The following is an 18134-nucleotide window of genomic DNA, read 5'->3' as shown; positions in this document are numbered from 1 at the left end:
TGGAAACCAGTTTCCCTGTGCTGAGGTTTACACTCAAGTTAAGTCACCCCCCATCCCGGCACGACACAGGTAAGCTGCCCAGCCCCCGGCCATAGACAGCTGGAATGCTTCTGTTGAGCTAGCTACAACCGCTTGAGGATGCGGGTTACCTGCACCCACGGGAGAACCCCCGCCCTCCGGCGTAGGCAGGGTCCGCACTGACTTGTGACAGCAGCGCAGCGTCATGTGTAGACGGGCCCTCCGCGTTGGGGGCTGCGGGCGCCGCCCTGGCGTAACCCTCCCCCTTTTGACGTTCCTCTGCCTTCTCCTTCCAGTCGAACATCACTTGGCAACCAACGTCCAGCGCAACCGCCTGGTGCAGCATGACCTGCAGGTGGCCAAGCAGCTGCAGGAAGAGGAGGATCGGAGAGCCCGAACCCAGATCCAGAAGCGGCACAAGGACATGTGAGCATGGGAGGACGGCGGGTGGGTCCCGGGGTCGCTGCTGTCCCAACCGCTGGTGCAGATTCAGTGGGTCGTTAGCAGAGGACCCGCACCAAGGCCAGGCCACCTTGCTCCTCTCGCACTCCCCTTTCTCTCTCCTCCGCAGGGAGGGCGCGTCCGCGTCGGTGAACTCGAGTCAACAGCTCGTGGCGGGCAACGGGGTCAGTCCACTCGGACCGGCTGAGCCTCCCCCCCGGCCACCGCAGCCCAGCTGAGCCACAAGCCAAGCTACCTGGCTCTCGCCCCTCTCCCCCTGCAGCCCAACTGGGCTATAGGTTTCCCCTCTCTGCATCATGGGGGGCTCCTGCCCCCTTCCAGCGTGCTGGGCTCTCTGATCCGGGAACATCCACGGGCCTTCCAGACCAGAGAGTTCCAGTTTATAGAGGTGCAACCCGTGCACTAAAGAAACAGGTGATATGTAAGAGCTCAGCCTAGGAGTGGTTCTAATAATCTTCTGTCCAGGCCAGACGCCCTTCCCACCTGGGCCCAGTTCAGCCTTGTTCCCAGCAGTCATCTTGGGTGGGGGAGTTGGGGGAAACGGACAATCCGGACTACCTCACTCCCCGCCCTTAAATTGGGTTTACACAAGGCGGGAGCCCTTTGTTTCACACTTCTCCGGCTTCTCGTGGAACATTCCAGAATTCGAGATGGGTTCCAGGATCAGGTGACTTGGTCACGTGTCTCCGTAGCCCTTCTTCACGGGCTGACCCACAGGCTCCCAGGAAGGTGACGCTCTTTGACCGTTCATGGTCTCTTGTTGTTGGGCCGTCAGCACAGTGGCCTCTTGCATTGTGGTCCTGGAAGTGGGGGCGACCCAAAGCAGCAAATACGTAATTACAGATGTGCAGGTCCATATTCCTAACTTCTGCTACAAAAATGGTACGTGCCCACAAACAGGATAACTCTATTCAGGAAATCATCACCTTTCCAGTGATGTGTTACGTGAGTCGCCTTGCCTAAAGTATTGCTCAGCTAAGACTTATTTAGGGCCCTACCGAATTGACAACCATGAAAAACGCATCACAGACTGAAATCTGCTCTCTTGTACAGGGGAATAGTGCACACAAATGATTTCATGGGGGAGACCAGTGTTTCTCAAACTGGGGAGTCCTGACCCAAAAGGGAGTTTAGAGAAGAGGAGACTGAGGGGGGATACGATAGAGGTCTATAAAATCATGAGTGGTGTGGAGAGGGCCGATAAAGAAAAGTTATTTATTAGTTCCCATAATAGAAGAACTAGAGGACACCAAATGAAATTAATGGGGAGCAGGTTTAAAACTAATAAAAGAAAGTTCTTCTTCACACAGTGCATAGTCAACCTGTGGAACTCCTTGCCAGAGGAGGCTGTGAAGGCTAGGACTATAATAGAGTTTAAAGAGAAGCGAGATAATTTCATGGAGGTTAGGTCCATAAAAGGCTATTGGCCAGGGGATAGAAATGGTGTCCTTGGCCTCTGTTTGTCAGAGGCTGGAGAGGGATGGCAGGAGACAAATCGCTTGATTGTTGTCTTCGGTCCACCCTCTCTGGGGCACCTGGCGCTGGCCACTGTGGGCAGACAGGATACTGGCCTAGATGGACCTTTGGTCTGACTTAGTATGGCCGTTCTTATGATGTTATGTACAGGGTGATCACAAGGTTATTTTAGGGGCTCACATTGCTACCCTTACGTCTGTGCTGCTGCCTTCAGAGCTGAGTGGCAGAAGTTGGCCGAATGCCCAGCTCTGAAGGCAGTACCCCGCCTGCAGCAGTAAGGTTGGCAATACCCATACCAGGCCACCCCTACTTCCACACTGCTGCCTTCAGAGCTGGGTGGCAGGAGAATGGCAGCTGGTGAGGGCCCAGCTCTGCAGGCAGAAGCGCAGAGGGATGGATAGCAGTACCGTACCGTGTCCTTGCCCTTCTCCGTTGCTGCTGGCAGGAGCTCTGCCTTCAGAGCTGGGCTCCCGGCCAGCAGCTGCTGCTCTTCAGCTCTGAAGGTGGCACCATCACCTGCAGCAGCGCAAAAGGAAGGATAGTCGTATTCCCCCCCCCCCCCCCCCCCGACACACACACACACACAATAACCTTGCAATAACTCCTTTTTGGGTCAGGATTCCTACAATTAAACATGACATTTCAGATTTAAAGAGCCGAAATCATGAAATTTACTTTTTTTTTAAAACCCCTATGACCCTGAAATTGGCCAAAATGGCCTGTGAAGTTGGTAGGGTCCTAGACATAGTCACATCATTCACAGAGTAAAAGGAATATTCCATCCCAGCCTATGTGTGAAATGGGGATAACCTAGCCACCCACAGCACAGCTGGCTCATGTTTGAAATAGCTCGGAACCTACAAAGACCTGCAACAGTGCCATGCGTTTTGACGAACCCCCTCTTACCAGATTTGCAGGTGTCGGCCTGTTTCCCGCTGTGTGTGTTTGTGCCGCTGAGTCGTGCGGAGAGCTGCGTATCTCCTGCCCTTGCGTCCTGTGTCCTGTGCCTTCATGCTCTTCGGAGTTTGTGGAGGCAGATGGTGTTTTGTGAGGCCACCCGATTTCAGCATGTTTCCGCGGAGACTCGCACTTTCCCATGGTGACTCAACTTCTTTGTGGGTTTTTGTCTCGTCGTTTCCCTAACTCATAGATAAAAATCTCTCCGAGTGAACGCAAGGGTTGCACTTTGTGCCTGGACAAACACAACTCTCTCTCTCTTCCCTCGTTTAACTCCCTGCTCACCCTGCCTAGTTTCGTGTCCCCAAAGCCCTTGGGCTGACCAGAGGAGCAGGGAAGCGGGTGCACAGTTTGACGCTCTTGGGAGGCTGCAAAATTGGAAGTGTCAGAACAGCTGGAGCTTCCTGCTAAAGCTTGGGAAAGCGCTGACATAGCAGCCGCTCCATGCTAGTCTCCTCCAGCCTTTCGGCAACCAGGGCTGTACCACTAAAGGGGAAGGTCGAATTAAGATCCACAACTCCCGCTACGTTACTGCAACTGGAGTCGACGTACCTTCATTCAAGTTTCCCTTCATCCCTACAGCAGGAAGTCGATGGGAGCAAACGTTCCTGTCGGCTTCCCTTACACCTTGCAGGAGCAGGAGTACTGGCTGCCAACGGGGGTGCCCTCTGAGTTCGATAGAGCGGGTCTTTACTAGACCCACTCAATCGAACTCTGGAAGATCGATTGCCGCAGCCTCGATCTTGCCCAGAATGAAACCAGGACGTGAATCTCTTTGTTTTTTATTCTTCTATCTGCTTCTGCTGCCTCTTTCCTGCCTGTGACCATTTAGCCCTATCTACAGATGACTTCACCGTCACAGCTAACCCAGGAGAATTTCCCTTCGGAAGGGGATTGGGAAATATCGACGCAGAGGCAGGCAATCACCTAAGAAATCGGAATCTTAATAGCCTGCTTTCTGAGGCTTTTGTACAGCCTGCATTTCCTTAGGTAGGAAGAGTTGAGGAAGATAAATGCCAGGACAGACACACTTGAAAATAGATTTTTTGGGTTTTTTTTTTTGTTTCAAGATTTTAATAAGGCATCCCCTCTTTTTACATTAGTTCTCAGAGCACTTCCTAACTGTGGGTGGCAGCTTGCACACCCTGCCAGTCGTATGTAAATACGGGTGTTCTCGCACACCTGGCTGCACAACCTGAGCTGGTCTGTAGTTCTGCTTCACGCTGCATTACTCGCACTCCCACACAGCCTCTGTGAAAGGGACCCTCTCGCACGCCTCTTTCGCTTTGTGCCACTCCAGTTAGTGGCCAGAGCGAGTATGAACAGCAGTGGGTCTGTGAAACCCAATTTTTAAAAGTCCTGCAGTGAAAACAGGAGCAGAGATCCATGTAGGATTTTTCGGAACAAAGCCTCGTGGTTCTGAGTCTCCGGAGAAGGGAGACCGTTGGACTTAATGTCCGGGGATACTGAGGCCTGCTGCTTCTATTGGCAGGCGGGGGCTGGCGTTCACGTACGTTAAAACGGGAAGGTCTTTGTTACACGACTAAGGCGTGCCTCTGTCGTGCGATTAAACGAAATTCCCGGTTGTTGCCAGCCAAGCAATGAAAGAGAAAGTACAAACCGCGGGTGTGATTCAGTGGTAAAGACAGCCCAGTACCTTGCAATGCCCCGGAGGTCTCATCAGGAGCAAGAAAATGCTTTTGTGCTAGAAAGTGCCGTGAGCAGAGGCAGCGGGTTGCTTCCCACGCTCGGTGAAATGCTTAGCTGTGCTCCCGTCCCTCACCCATCTGCCGGAAAGGCGTTTTTCACGGTTAGTCACTGCCTGGCAGTGGCCAATGGGGCCCGTCGGGGCTGCTCGGCGGCGGCAGGGGAGAATTGCAGGTGCTCGGTACCTGTCAGGATCTGACCCTGGAGGTTTGGCTCTTCCTGGGCCCAAGCCCTCTGCGGTTTCGCTGAGTTTCTGGTTCAAAGGGATTTCCCATCAGCTCTGTGGGCGCGCACACGTGTGTGTGTTGGGGCAGCAGTTTTGCATGGGGGTCACTCGAGACTGCCTGTCCCAGCTCAAGTCAGGTAGGCCCAAGACTTAGCCCAAGCTCCCAGTCTGTGAACAGGACCCTGTGGTCCTTGCTGGCAGCTGGGGGAGTCCCCCTGGGTTGGAGGGCTCTGGGAGGAGAGCCTCACGCCCCCCCCCCCCCCAGTTGTGAATTCCAGCGCTATTGGGCTGGGAGAAGTGGAAAGTGAAGGTGACTGGTGATGCAAGGGCCTCACAGCAGCCTCGAATCGCTGCCCGGGCTGAGCATAACTTCTGAACTTCATTTATCCTCCCTTCTTTCTTACTGGTTCAGGTTCCATCCTTTGTCTTGCACAGTCAACCTGTGGAACTCCTTGCCAGAGGATGTGGTGAAGGCTAGAACTTACAGGGTTCAAAAAGAGAGAGATTCATGGAGATTAGGTTCCTCAATAATTATTAGCCAGGATGGGTAGGAATGGTGTCCCTGGCCTCTGTTTGCCTGGAAATGGGTGACTAGGGAGGGATCACGTGATGATTGTCTATTGTGTTTCTCCCCCTCTGGGGCACCTGGCATTGGCCACTGTCGGCAGCCAGGACACTGGGCTGGACGGACCTTTGGTCTGAGCCCGTCTGGCCGTTCTGATGTTCTAATGTCGTCTGCCTTCCCACCTTTTTCTCTGGCTGAGTTCTTCCGCCCACACGCACTCAGCCACCGTCTGTGCTGCGTGTTTGCAGAGCCACTCGCCCCCTTCCGCCCACACTGAAACCCCAGCCCGACTGACCTTTCCGGGGGTGTCTAGCTGCCCGCACAACGCGGTGAGAACCGAGCCCTGATCTCTGCGGCCCTCCGCCAAACCTTTTCTCCATCGCTGTGAAATGCCCCTCCCAAGCCCTCCATCTGTCACGCAGGCCCCGAAGCCCGGCGTTCCCTTCCACGCAGGTCTCCCGAGGTCCTCCCGGCCAAGCTAGAAGTAAATCGTGCAGAGAGAACGGGCAAGAGCGCCTCTAAGACGGGGCCTTTTCTAGCCCGGGCACCGCTGCGACGGCACCCTCCTCCTCCGGCCACGACACGCGGCCGTGCACGCTCGCCTCCGGTGAGACTGCCGCTGCGAAACGCGTTCTCCTCTGTACCTGCAGCGTGCCGCCCGCCCCGCTCCAGAGCCAGTGCCGGCCTCCGCGGCTCGCTCCCGTGCATCCCCTCCTGTTTGGGAGGAGCCCTCCAGGAGCATCCAGAAAGCAACCACGTTCTCCTTCTTCAGCTCTCTCCTTTGCTGCGAGGCCTGCAAACCCCCTTGATAACGGTTGGCCCACCGCCGGTCGTGCTGGCCAGTGCTGCCCCATTGTCTCCTGGCACTCCCGTGTCTGTCTGTCCCACGTCTGGTTTTCATTGCTGCCGCCCTCTCTCGGTTGTGTGGTTGTACAGCACCTGGCGCGGCGCTGCGGTAACACACAGAACAAAGAATAGCATTGGTGCTGGAGCCCCTCGTGCCTTTCTCCTCCTCTCTCGGCCGTCGGGCTGCTGTTCCCGCTCTGCACCGTGTGTAACCGCTTCTCCTTCTGCCTTCCAGAGAGCGGCAGGACTGCGAGATAGCCCAGGAAATCCAGGTGAAATTGGTGATCGAAGCGGAGCAGCGGCGCCGCCAAGAGGAGAAAGACGAGGTAACCCACCGCGACGCGGGGTAATGTCTATTGGCCCTGGCCGGCGGATGCCTGCTCTGCCATTGGCCAAACCAGCGGAGAATGCGTTTGCCTGGCGGGTGTTGGGTTACGCCCAGCTCCGTGTGCAGGGGCACGATGGGAGAGGCAGAGCACGGAGACTCTGTGCAGCTCCTTACGCACGAACGGGGCATCACCGGGCCTTGTGCTCTGGGGGCGGGAGAGCTGTGTAAACCCCCTTGGGCTCCAAGGGTACGTCTAAACCACATGACTCCGTCGACGGAGCCGTGTAGATTTGTTTGTTCGGCAAAGGGAAATGAAGCCCCGATTTGAATAATCGCGGCTTCATTTAAATTTAAATGGCTGCCCTGCTCTGCCGATCAGCTGTTTGTCGGCTCAGCGCGCTAGTCTGGACGCTCCCCTGCCGACATGAAAGCCCTTTATCGACCTCCCTGGTAAACCTCATCCTACGAGGCATAACGGGGAGGTCGATAAAGGGCTTTCAGGTCGGCGCGGGAGTGTCCAGACTAGCACGCTGAGCCGACAAACAGCTGATCAGCTGTTTGTTGGCTCAGCGCAGCAGCCATGTACATTTAAATAAAGCCACGATTATTTAAATCGCGGCTTCATTTCCCTTTGCCGATCAGCCTCATCTACATGGCTCCATCGATGGAGCCATATAGTTAGACACACCCCAGGAGTCCTGCACCTTTTGCTCTTTGGGGGGTCATCGCCGCAGAGGGCACCGACCATGGTGCGGTTTCTGGAGGGCCCCCCGGGGTCAGCATTTCTCCCTTTCGACTCTCAGCTCACTGGGAATGGGACTCGGCTGCCGGATCGGACTCCAAAGCACCATCCGGGCCCGTGGCACTAACGAGTTGACCAGACACACACACGAACCGGGGGGCGAAGGCGCAGGAGGGAAACTAGCGCGTGACAGTAACAGACCAAACGAGCAGAGCACAGCCGACCCGTCCCTCCGTGCGCCCCTCTCGGAGACTCACCCTCCCTAGCCGCTTGCCAGGCAGCAATTGGCAATCTGCTTAGAGGGGCCCAAGTGGCCTATTCGCACTGGCCTCCGTGTGCAGCCCTGGGAGGTTTGTGGGGTGAAGGCTGGTAGACGAGAGCTAGAGGGTGAGGGGTGGGGGGGTTGTCACGCGGGAGGGACCTGAGCCAAGGTGAAATTCACTAAGTGCTGGGTTTGCCGCTAGCCCAGCCGGTGTCAAATCGTTTTTCTCATGACCCGATTGAAGAAATCGTTGATGCGACGACTCAACGTTATGTGACTGGAGTGGGGGCTCCGGGGTGGGGCTGAGGAGGAGCTTTGGGGTGTAGGAGGGGGCTCCAGCTTTGCGGGGGCTGGGGTGGGAGACGCTCGCCTTGAGCGGCTCTCGGGCAGCGGTGCAGCAGGGGGGCTAAGGCGGCTTCCTGCCTCTCCTGGCACCGCAGACCAGGCTGCCCCAGAAGCAGCCGCAGCAGGTTCCCAGCCCATGGGAGTACGGAACTAGTGCTGGGGGCAAGGGCAGTGTGCAGAGCCCTGTGCGCTCCCCTCCCCCGCACACCTAGGAGCCGGGCCTGCTGCGACCGCTTCTGGGGCGCAGCACAGTCTGGTACCAGGACAGGCAGGGAGCTGTCTTAGCCCCCCACTGCTCACCCGATCCCCTGCAGCCACGAGACCCAGGCCTGACATTCCCCCCCCAGCATTGAGGCGCGACCTCTAGTGTGAAAGCCGTTGCTGTAGCGAACTCCTATCCTTGGTCAGGGTTTCTGGGAGCAGGGACTGAGAGATCTGAGTCCTGTTCAGACGCTCTGGATACGTCCTTGAATGTCTTTACAGTGGCATATTTACAGCCTCGTCCCCATACGCTGGAGGGGGCGGCATTCACGCTGCCACCCTCTGACTTCTGCCGGCGCCAGTGTCCCGTTTAGTCAGCAGGCTCCTTCCAGAGAGAGGCTACGTCTAGACTGCAGCGCTTTCCGGAATACGGGACCCAGAGGTATCCCGGAAAAGCTCTGGCGTGTCCGAGGAACGCGTCCACTTTTCCAAAAAAAGTCAGAAAAGTGGATGCGCTCGTTCGCCTTCCCTGCAGACCTTGTTCTGCGAGGGAGAAGGGATGTGGGGAAAGAGGGGGTTGGTCCGGAATGTGGCGCCGTGTAGACGCGCCCACTTTCGGAAAAGCCTCTTTCCAAAGAAGAGCGGGAGAAGAGACGCCCCTTGCAAACTACGTGCGTCTCTTTTCCCGACTTTTCTTTGTCGTGGAGACGTAGCCAAAGGTGCTTCTCAGCCGGAGGAGAATTGCCGTCCATGACAGGCCTGCGCAACCCGGCGTGCCAAGGCCGAACAGACGCGCCCCTTAGCACGTGCCGAGCTGGGCCCCGATCCTGAACACTGGCCGACCTGGGTAGCACCCTGGGACCTTTCTGAACAGGGCCCTAGCATGGGGCTGCCCGTGTCCGCAGGGGACTGGACTCAGCGACCCTCAAGGGCCCTTAAAAGGGGCGAGGAACCTTTTCTGGCTCGGGCTGCGGACTCTCAGAAAAATTTGTCGGGGGCCGCACCAAAGTGAGAAGCAAAAAAAAGCCCCTCTCTGAGTTGTCCCCGGCTCAGAAGCAGAAAGACCCTCCCCACGTCCCCCTCCCGCACCAGTGTCTAGGGGGCCTGGGCTAGTAGATTCTGTGGGTCCCCCTACCCTCAGGGTGGGGGCCAAAAATGAGGCGCTCAGTGTGGGAGGGGGCAGCCGGGAAGTGGGCTGGGGGTGGGGGGTTGGTGGGTCTGGGAGGGTGGTGAGTGGGCTGGGGGCGGGAGGTGGGTGCAGGAGAGGAGAGGGGTGCAGCAGCGGGTCGGGGGTGGGGGGCTACAGGGCTAGAGTGTCAGTGCCCCGATCGTGAGGAGGGAGCCTTGGGGACTGGACCCAGGCAAGCGGGGGGCCGGATCCAGTCCCCAGGCCTCAGGTTCCCCTCCCCTGCCTTAAAGCCCTATGTCCTGAGGTAATTCCCACAGGATTCGGGTCTTAGTGCTGTAGCTTGGGTCCCTGGCGCGGTGCCAGACTCGACGCTCCCCCTGCACTCCAGGGTGGATTGTTTACTGAGTGTGTCTGGTGACTCCGGTCACGCTGCTCGTGCGATAACGCCGCACGGGCTCGGTGCGAAGGGCCTGCCAGGCAGCGGGCTGCAGAGGAGCACTTGGTCTACCCGGCCAGTAGCCGCTTTCTGAGAGCTGTCCCAAGCCCATAGGCGCTGTGCTCAGGTTGATCTATCGCCGGGCTACCCGGAGCCGAGAGAGGAGGGGTTGTGACTCACGCAGCCGGGCAGAGGGATGTTTCCGTGAACGCCACACGGTGCCCCCAGCTGCCTTGCCAAGGAGACGGGGGTTCAAACCAGCCCTTTTCGGTAAATAATGCAAATCCTACGTTTGAATTTAAACTCCAGCAGTAAGCTCCTCGGTGCCCCAGCAGAAATAGAAGCGTGTCTGGTGTGGTTGATAGGGATGTGAACGGTTACATGGTTCACCGGTTACCCGGTAAGCATTAACCGTACTGGCATGCTTCCTGGGTAACTAGTTAACCAGAGGGCCTTGCCGGCGGGAGCAAACAGCCCCTCCAGCCTGGGTGGCCTGGCTGGCAAGACCCCAGCTGCAGCAGGCCGGAGAAGCCCCCAGCCCCTGTGGTTAACTGGTTAACAGTTGTAGGCGATTTTCACACCCCTCGATAATGATCGAGCACTTCCTGGGCACACTGACCTGTCAGTCCTCCCAGCCCTCATGGGAAGAGGCCCTCGTCTTCTATTTCTTTATCCTCACAATGGGGACAGAGAGGTGAAGGGACTTGGTCTGGTGTCTCGGTGCGTCAGTAGCAGAGCTGGGAGCACGTCAGGCTTCTGACTCACTGGGTCTACAGGCACCGCGTCATCTTGCCTTTCCCTGATGGGCATTTCCAGCAGCTTCCCAGCTACCCCAGGGGTCCAGGCGACCGGCGAGGGAGTTGGGGCTAAGCGTGCGTAGGTGGTTCCTACGGTCTCTCGCACGAGGGACTTTTAGTGCACACAGCAGGGTCCGCAGGCTGGAATTTCCATCCCTTGGGTAAGGTCTATAGACCGGGCGGACAAGCCCTTCGGCTGGCGTTCTCTTCTCGGCTCTCCCAGCGGTTTTGCTGGCGGAGGGGGCTCCAAACGAGGGTGGGCGTTTAGGGGAGAGGCCAGGGAGAGCGCGGTCATGGGGGTTGTATCAGGGTCTTCGCCTGCTGATGCGGAATGGGGGAGGCTGATAGGACCTTGCGTGTCTGTGGCAGCGCTGAGCCATGGGGGCCCCCCCTGTGCTCAAAGCAGACTCACCTGAAGCCGACTTCAAATCAAATGAAACAGGGCCCCAAGCCCCCTGCATATAGGGCCAAACAGGAGGCCCCCGGCAGTGACCCATATGCTGGGGAGGCAAAGCAGCGAGGTAAAGAGGAAAGTGCTTTGCACTGATGGGAGGTGTGTGTGTGGGGGGGGGGGAGGGTTATATTTTTAATAGCCTCGCTGTAGATCCTGAAAGCCTGGAGCCTAAAAATTCAGTCTCGCCTTCCTTGCTTTGAAAACGAGTGGTCCTGTGTCTCCAGAGGGTACGTCTAGATTACATGCCTCTGCCAACAAAGGCATGTAAAATAGGCTACCCGACATAGTCACTGAAGTGGGGATTTAAATATCCCCGGCTTCATTAACATAAAAATGGCCGCCGCGCTGTGCCGGCTCAGCTGATCGTCGGCACAGCGCGCGAGTCAAGACACGGATCGGTCGACAGGGGAAGCCTTTGCCTTGTGGAATGAGGTTTACAGGAGCGGTCGACAAAGGCTTCCCTTGTCGACCGATCCGCGTCTTGACTCGTGCGCTGTGCTGACGATCAGCTGAGCCAGCACAGCACGGTGGCCATTTTTATTTTAGTGAAGCCGGGGATATTTAAATCCCTGCTTCAGTGACTTTGTCGGGTAGCCTATTTTACATGCCTCTGTCGGCAGAGGCATGTAGTCTAGACACACCCTTAGAGACTAACCAAAATATAAAGAATCATGAGCTTTCGTGGGCAAAACCCACTTCCTCAGATGAGTTGGAGTGGGAATAACAGAGTCCAAGATAATTAAAAGGGCCGAATGTGTCCCGTGCATAGCTTTTGATGTGGAAATACGGCCACACTAGGTCAGACCAATGGCCCATCCAGCCCTGAGTCCTGTCTTCCCACAGTGGCCAGTGTCAGGTGCCCCAGAGGGAGTGAACAGAACAGGGAATCATCCAGTGATCCCTCCCCTGTCACGCATTTCCAGCCTCTGACAAACAGGCTAAGGGACACCATTCCTACCCAGCCTGGCCAATAGCCATTGATGGACTTAATCTCCTGGCTAATAAGTATTGATGGACCTAACCTCCATTAATTTATCTAGTTCTTTTTGAACCCTGTTCAAGTCCTGACCTTCACCACATCCTCTGGCAAGGAGTTCCACAGGTTAATTGTGTGCTGTGTGAAGAAAAACCTTCTTTTGTTTGTTTTAAATCTGCTGCCTATTAAATGCAGATGTTAAAAGCAGGAGAAATTGAATAAGGTGCCACAGGACTACTCATTGCTTTTAAAGTTACGGACTAGCATGGTTACACCTTTTGAGATTCTTCTTTTCTTTGGATATTCTGCCTTTTGGGGCTGGGCAAGTGATCACCTTCAAAATCAGCGTTCCACATACTATCCTAGAAACATAGGACTGGCAGAGACCTCTGTAGGTCATGAAGTCCAGTCCCCTGCTCCAAGACAGGGCTAAGTGTATGATCTAGGACATCTCTGACATGGATTTCTCTAACCTGCTCTTAAAAGTCTCCAATGACAGAAATGCCACAGTCGGAAGTGATGGAGCCTGACCGGGGACCTTTATCTTATAGCCCTTGGGATGGGAATACTCCCCCTTCTATTCCCAAACCCCTTCCCTGCCTCCTACTAAAACACCCTCCCCCTTCAAAAAAACCCCAAATAAACTACTATCACAGAGCTTTAACCCTGGGAAAGGGGGAAGTGTCAGACAGAAATTTTGCTATTGCTTTCGATTTTTTTGTGGACTGCACGCCGATACTATAGTGATGGGTGACAGTACAGAACTGCCATTCTTATCATACAAAATAAGGGGCATTCAGTCAAATGCAAAGGCACCAAATTGAAACACAATAAAAGAAATAGCTGTTGGCATGGTTCATAATTTACCCATGGAACTCACCGCCACAGGAAAATATTGAGCCAAGAGCTTAGTGTAGGAGTCACAAAAGAATTGTTCATTCAGAAAAGTATGGAGATGATTTCCAGACACATTTGATGTCAGGATTTTAAAAAAAAAGTGTTTTGGTGAGGGAGGTGAGACCACCGTTTGCAGAGGGGGGAAGCGGGTCGCGAGCGGCTTGTGGGACCAAGGGAGTTGGTGCCCACATTGGGACTCAAAAGCTCCTGGCTTCAGGCCTCCCACGCTTGAAGCTCCTCCGAGTCAACAGTGTGTCAGGGTCACGGCCAACTCTCCACGAGGGCGTCACGGCACATCCGGCCGCCTCTGCCCGCCCTCGCCCCCGGGAGGATCCATCCCTTTGGGAACTGGGGGTGGGATTCAGCAGTGGCAGGCAGCCTGACGCCCATGGCCCATTCTCTGGACTCATGCCTGCGCCTTCCCCACCCAGCCACCGCACCTGCAATTGGCCGCGTCACACAACATCATCCCTCCCCGCCTGCCATTGCTAAAACGGAGCCGTCCCTTCCCAGGCCTGGCTCCCATCCGCTGCACGAGAGTAGAGCAGCCGAGCGCAGCGGGTGCTGACTCGCTCCCTGGTGCCCCCTGCACGCGTCTTTGTGCCCTGGCAGGAGGAGGTTGTCCGGGGAATCCGGCCTCCCCAAAGCAAAGGTCGGGGGAAAGAGCCGGACAGGCCCCGCATCCATTCGGGGCTGTGGAATCCATATTCCTGGAGATATTCCAGAGCAGGTTGGACACACACCTATCAGGGATGCTCTAGATGGTGCTTGTCCTGCCGTGGGGGCAGGGGACTGGACTTGGTGACCTCGCGAGGTCCCTTCCAGTTCTAGGGTTCTAGGATTCTCTTTGGTGAGAGAGCTGTGAGCCCCGTCCACCAGTAGGTAGGTCCGGCTGTCACTAGACCTCCCCGTGTCTTTGTTTTTCCAGGGGTGAATGGAGGGTAATGCCCTAAATCCCTGGGATGCTGCGAGGGTGAATCCCCTGCCGGCCATGCCCATGGGGACCCTCGGAGGGGGGCCCTTTGGGAACGCGAAGGCTTGTGACGTCCACCGTGCTGTTCGTATCCATCGCATCCACAGCCGCGACCGGCACGACTGAGCACCTGGAGCTTGGCGATAGTAATAAGCGAGCGGGAGAGAAAATCCCCGGCGTTCTCGGGTCGGGTCATGACCTCGTCTCTCCATCTCCTCTAGGACATTGCCCGCATCCTACAGCAGAAGGAGCTGCAGGAAGAAAAGAAGCGTAAAAAGCACCACCCAGATCCCCCGGGTCTCCCCTTGCAAGAGGACAGTTACTACGCCGAGAACGGAGGTAACTCTCCTTCCTGCGCTGCCGTGCGGGGCTTCTGAGCTAGACTGCCGGGGGCGCTGGGCTTTGGGGCAAGCTCCTTTCTACTGGTCTAGTGAGGTCTCTTAGGGTTTGTCCTTGGCTTCTTTGTCTAGCCCTGGGCCAGAATGAGATTGAATCGAGCCCTTCTGCCTGTTTTTATTTTCATTTTCTGTAAAATGGGTCGTAGGGCGGGGAGGGTGTGCGAGTAAAACCCGCCTGTGGCTAAATGTGGCAGACAGCGTGGGTCACGAGCGCTGAAAGTGATTTGGACGCTACCGTTTTAAGGACAGTTTCCATTCCGGGCGTGGGCCTATGAAATCCCGGCAGTGGCGTGACGCGTAATAACCGGTCTATGGAGCGGCCTTTCAAACAGAATTGGAACCAGTATATTCAACCGGTCTGACTTACTGAAAACCAGCAGCGCCTCCAGAGAACCGCTTCGCCAAGATTATCCCTCTGGTCTGTTAATTGTGGAAAGAATATAATCGGCCGGGCTGCTTGTCCCTGGGGACCTGCTTTTGTGATCAAACACAGACTCCCGCCAGGTCAGGAGAGAATCAGGATGCTTCATGATTGAACTGCGTGAAAACGGCTCTGCTTTTCGCTGGTGGTGGTTCTTTCTGGCGTTCTCCCTGAAAATGGGTGTGGGAAAAGGACAGGCCAGTTTTGATTCAGGAATTGTACTGTTGAAGATCAGGCTTCTGATTTCTATGCTTCCGATCTGTGTCTGATGATTGCGTGTTTTCTCTACCCTCCCAAGTGAAATATTTAACTACAAATCTGCCAGGCACAAGCTTTAGGGTAGCCAGAAAGTTCGTATCACAAACTAGGTAGGAGCAACCGTGGAAAGGTCAGAATCGGGAGAGTTACTGGGCACAGAATAGTCTCCCAGCGACAGCAGTGGTTGTCCGTTTGGAATTAGACGTGACGAGTCCCTGGGGGACGTACTGTCGGGGGATAATTTTGCACCTGCGGGGGTGAGCAGATCAGCTCGATTTCGTAACCCAAGTTAGGGAGGGAAAAGAGCTCTGATTCGCTGAATCTGCATGCTGAGAAGATACGCAGCACCGCGTGTGATGCTCGTGGGGTGTGGGATATCCCAACAAAGGCTGCAGTGTGGAATGGGGACGTTTCCCTTCCATTAGACACCAGCTGACATGGTGTCTAGCCACATGATCCAGGCATGGGAGGGGCAAGATAGATGGTCCTTCATCAGCCAGTAATAGGGTCTTTTATTTCTCCTTGTGTTTAGCAACCAGGTAGCACAGGATTGGGTTCTCTGCAAGCACTGAGAGCACCTGGTGTGTTGTGATCACAAGGTGATAAGGACCCAGTGTTTGTTAATTTGTTTTATCCTCACTTGAGATGGGTTCTAGCTGCACAGTGCTATGATCAGGAACCCAGCTTTCCCTGCATTCAGAATGGGTGAGGGCCTGGGCTTCTCTCTATTCTTAAAAGGAAAACTAAATCCAAAAGAAAACAAATTCTGTCCTGGAAACGTCTGTGCCATGGAAAATATTGCCATGTCCCCCCCGTTGCTTATTGCTGGTCCCCTAAGAGAGCTCATGGTGTGATTATTGCAGGTTGGCTGGACGCTAACTGCCTGAGAGTCCCTGAAACCATATTTCCCACTCAAGTTGTCTGGCATGGCAGACTCACCCGCGCAGAAACTATCCTTTCCCAGCCGAGCTTCTGCATGGCATGCTGCTCTCCCTTTCCCAGGCGGTTCATTCGTTTGCTTTTTCCGAGTGGTGCAGACATGATTACACTAATCATAAGTGATGCTGGGTTGGAAGTGCTTGATAGCAATGTTCCCTCTAATCTTTTCCATCCACGTGTGGAATAAATTGTCCTGTGTGCGCCAAGGCATGTGCACCACCCGTAGAAACAAAAACCAAGCTATGGGCACTCTGTTAATCAGCTAGACGGTGTTTGAATCTCTGTACAAGCACCCAGTTTACAGAGAACACTGCTTCTGAGTGTTGTGCAAAAACGGACTCCTTGCTTTCTGCCTCGGCTTTCATTTCTAATCATTGTTCAGTAATTCATCCCGTTTGTTTGGGTTTTTTTAAACCACTGTTCCTGATCCGCAGAACATTCACCATTTGCAGTTGTCCAGGAAAATCTGCCATTTAATGGACCCTGCCACATGCACCCTTTCTGCTCTCGGGTTTTTGATTTTTAGAAGATACAGAAACTTTCTAAGCAGTATGATTTAAAGGGGCCCAGTTGTTTTTATCCCCAAATTTGGCTATTAGTAATGGTTAATTGTGCTTTCCTTAAATCAGAACACAGACAACGTGCGATTGAACCCTCGTAACATGACCTTAGCTATTACATGCAGACGTTGTAGCCATGTTTGCTCCAGGATATTAGCGAGACAAGGTGAATGAGGTGGTATTTTTCTTTTCAATTGGACCAACATCTGTTGATGAGAGAGGCAAGCTTTTGAGCTTATGCAGGGCTCTTCCTCAAGTCTGGGAAAGGTACTCGGAGTATAACAACACTACAGATCAGTGTGGTATAATTTGCATCAGCACAGTCAACCTGCGGAACTCCTTTCCACAGGATGTGGTGAAGACCAGGACTTTAACAGGGTTAAAAAAAGAGCTAGATAGATTCATTGAGGTTAGATCCATCAATGGCTATTAGCCATGTGGAAGAAAACAAGTCCTCACTCTGTGTTTGGTAAGCAACAAGTCAGAGATAGTTTATTCGAGTCATTGCAAGGGAAGACTGCAGAAAACAAGTCCTCAGCCAGGATGGGTAGGAGTGGTGTCCCTTGCCTCTGTTGGTCTGGAGATGGGTGACAGGGGAGGGATCACATGCGGATTCCCTGTTGTGTTCCCTCCCTCTGGGGCACCTGCAATTGTCCACTGTCAGCAGACAGGGTACCGGGCTGGATGGACTTTTGGTCTGACCCAGTACGGCCGGTCTTCCGTTCTAACATATCCAGTCCAGCTCCTTGGGGACCTGACCGGTGCCGACCCAGTGTGGCCGTTCTTGTATTCTTATGCATCACTTAGGGGTGTGAATAAACCACACCCCTGAGCGACATACGTTACACCGACCTACGTATCAGTGTGGACAGTGCTGTGTTGGCTGTAGAACTTCTCCCACCGACAGTTACTCCTCTCGCGGAGGTGGAGTTAGGAAGCCAACAGGGAAGCTCATCTTCAGCAGCGTGGCGCTGTGGTGTGCACACAGCCTCCGTGTCACCGCTAAATACAAGGCTGAGCCGATGGTCTCACGTTGCTTGCGAACACATTTCACGGCGACGTGGCCAGTGACACCAGACAATCCTTGCACTCTTGGGTGGCCTCACACAACAACATTCCAATACTGTCCACACCAGCGCTTTGGTGGCTGAAACATGTCGGTCACAGGCGTAGGCTGCCCAGCAAAAATGGGTGCTAGTGCAGACTTAGCCTTAGACTCATGGACTGAATAAAGACCCGGGATTTATGGGTTATTGCAACCTGTAATTACTAATTATTCCCTCCCCCTAGGATTTTTTCCCCTCGACCTCTCTCCAGTAACAGGAAGTTCATGGCTAGTTCACCTGGAATGGGCTCTTGGAAAGCATGTTAAGCAATTTGTTCCACTTCCTATTCACCTGGGACACTCTGTACGTCTACACTGGAGTAAAAGACCCAGGGCCCGGCTGTTGCTGGCCCAGGGCAGTGGTTTGGGCGGGGGGGGGGGGCTAAAAATTGCTTTGTAGATGATTAGCCCAGGAGGCCAGAGACCAGGTGTAGGTCCCAGAGCCAACCCTGAACCGTCCACGGAGCCAGGCCAGCTAGAGGGACTTCTTTGCATTGTAAACACATGCTCCGAATACATTTCCCAGACCGGGAGAGGAGCTCTGCCCAGCTTGAAAGCTTGTCTCTCACCCACAAAAGTTGGTCCAAGAAAAGAGACCACCTCACCCGCCTTGTCTGTCTTTGCTTTTATGATCTTTTGTGCCAGCTTCCCAGGAG

General features: G+C 54.8%; 1 protein-coding gene across 3 annotated transcripts in view; it reads left to right on the top strand.

Annotated features, from left to right (window-relative positions):
- Window positions 1-18134, top strand: part of CCDC50 (coiled-coil domain containing 50) — a 59937-nt gene that overhangs the window by 26075 nt on the left and 15728 nt on the right. For all 3 annotated transcript variants that reach the window (XR_012906334.2, XM_075938273.2, XM_075938272.2), the window contains exons 3-5: window positions 315-444; window positions 6493-6583; window positions 14019-14136. Coding sequence is in view for 2 of the 3 variants with exons in the window: in XM_075938273.2 (XP_075794388.2) it covers window positions 315-444; window positions 6493-6583; window positions 14019-14136 (339 nt within the window). In the remaining variant the exon portion in view is untranslated. The remainder of the gene's footprint in view (window positions 1-314; window positions 445-6492; window positions 6584-14018; window positions 14137-18134) is intronic.

Source organism: Pelodiscus sinensis, chromosome 10 (genome assembly GCF_052426305.1).
Source record: "Pelodiscus sinensis isolate ZL-2025 chromosome 10, ASM5242630v1, whole genome shotgun sequence".
Lineage (NCBI taxonomy): Eukaryota > Metazoa > Chordata > Testudines > Trionychidae > Pelodiscus > Pelodiscus sinensis.
This window is presented reverse-complemented; position numbering and strand designations above follow the sequence as displayed.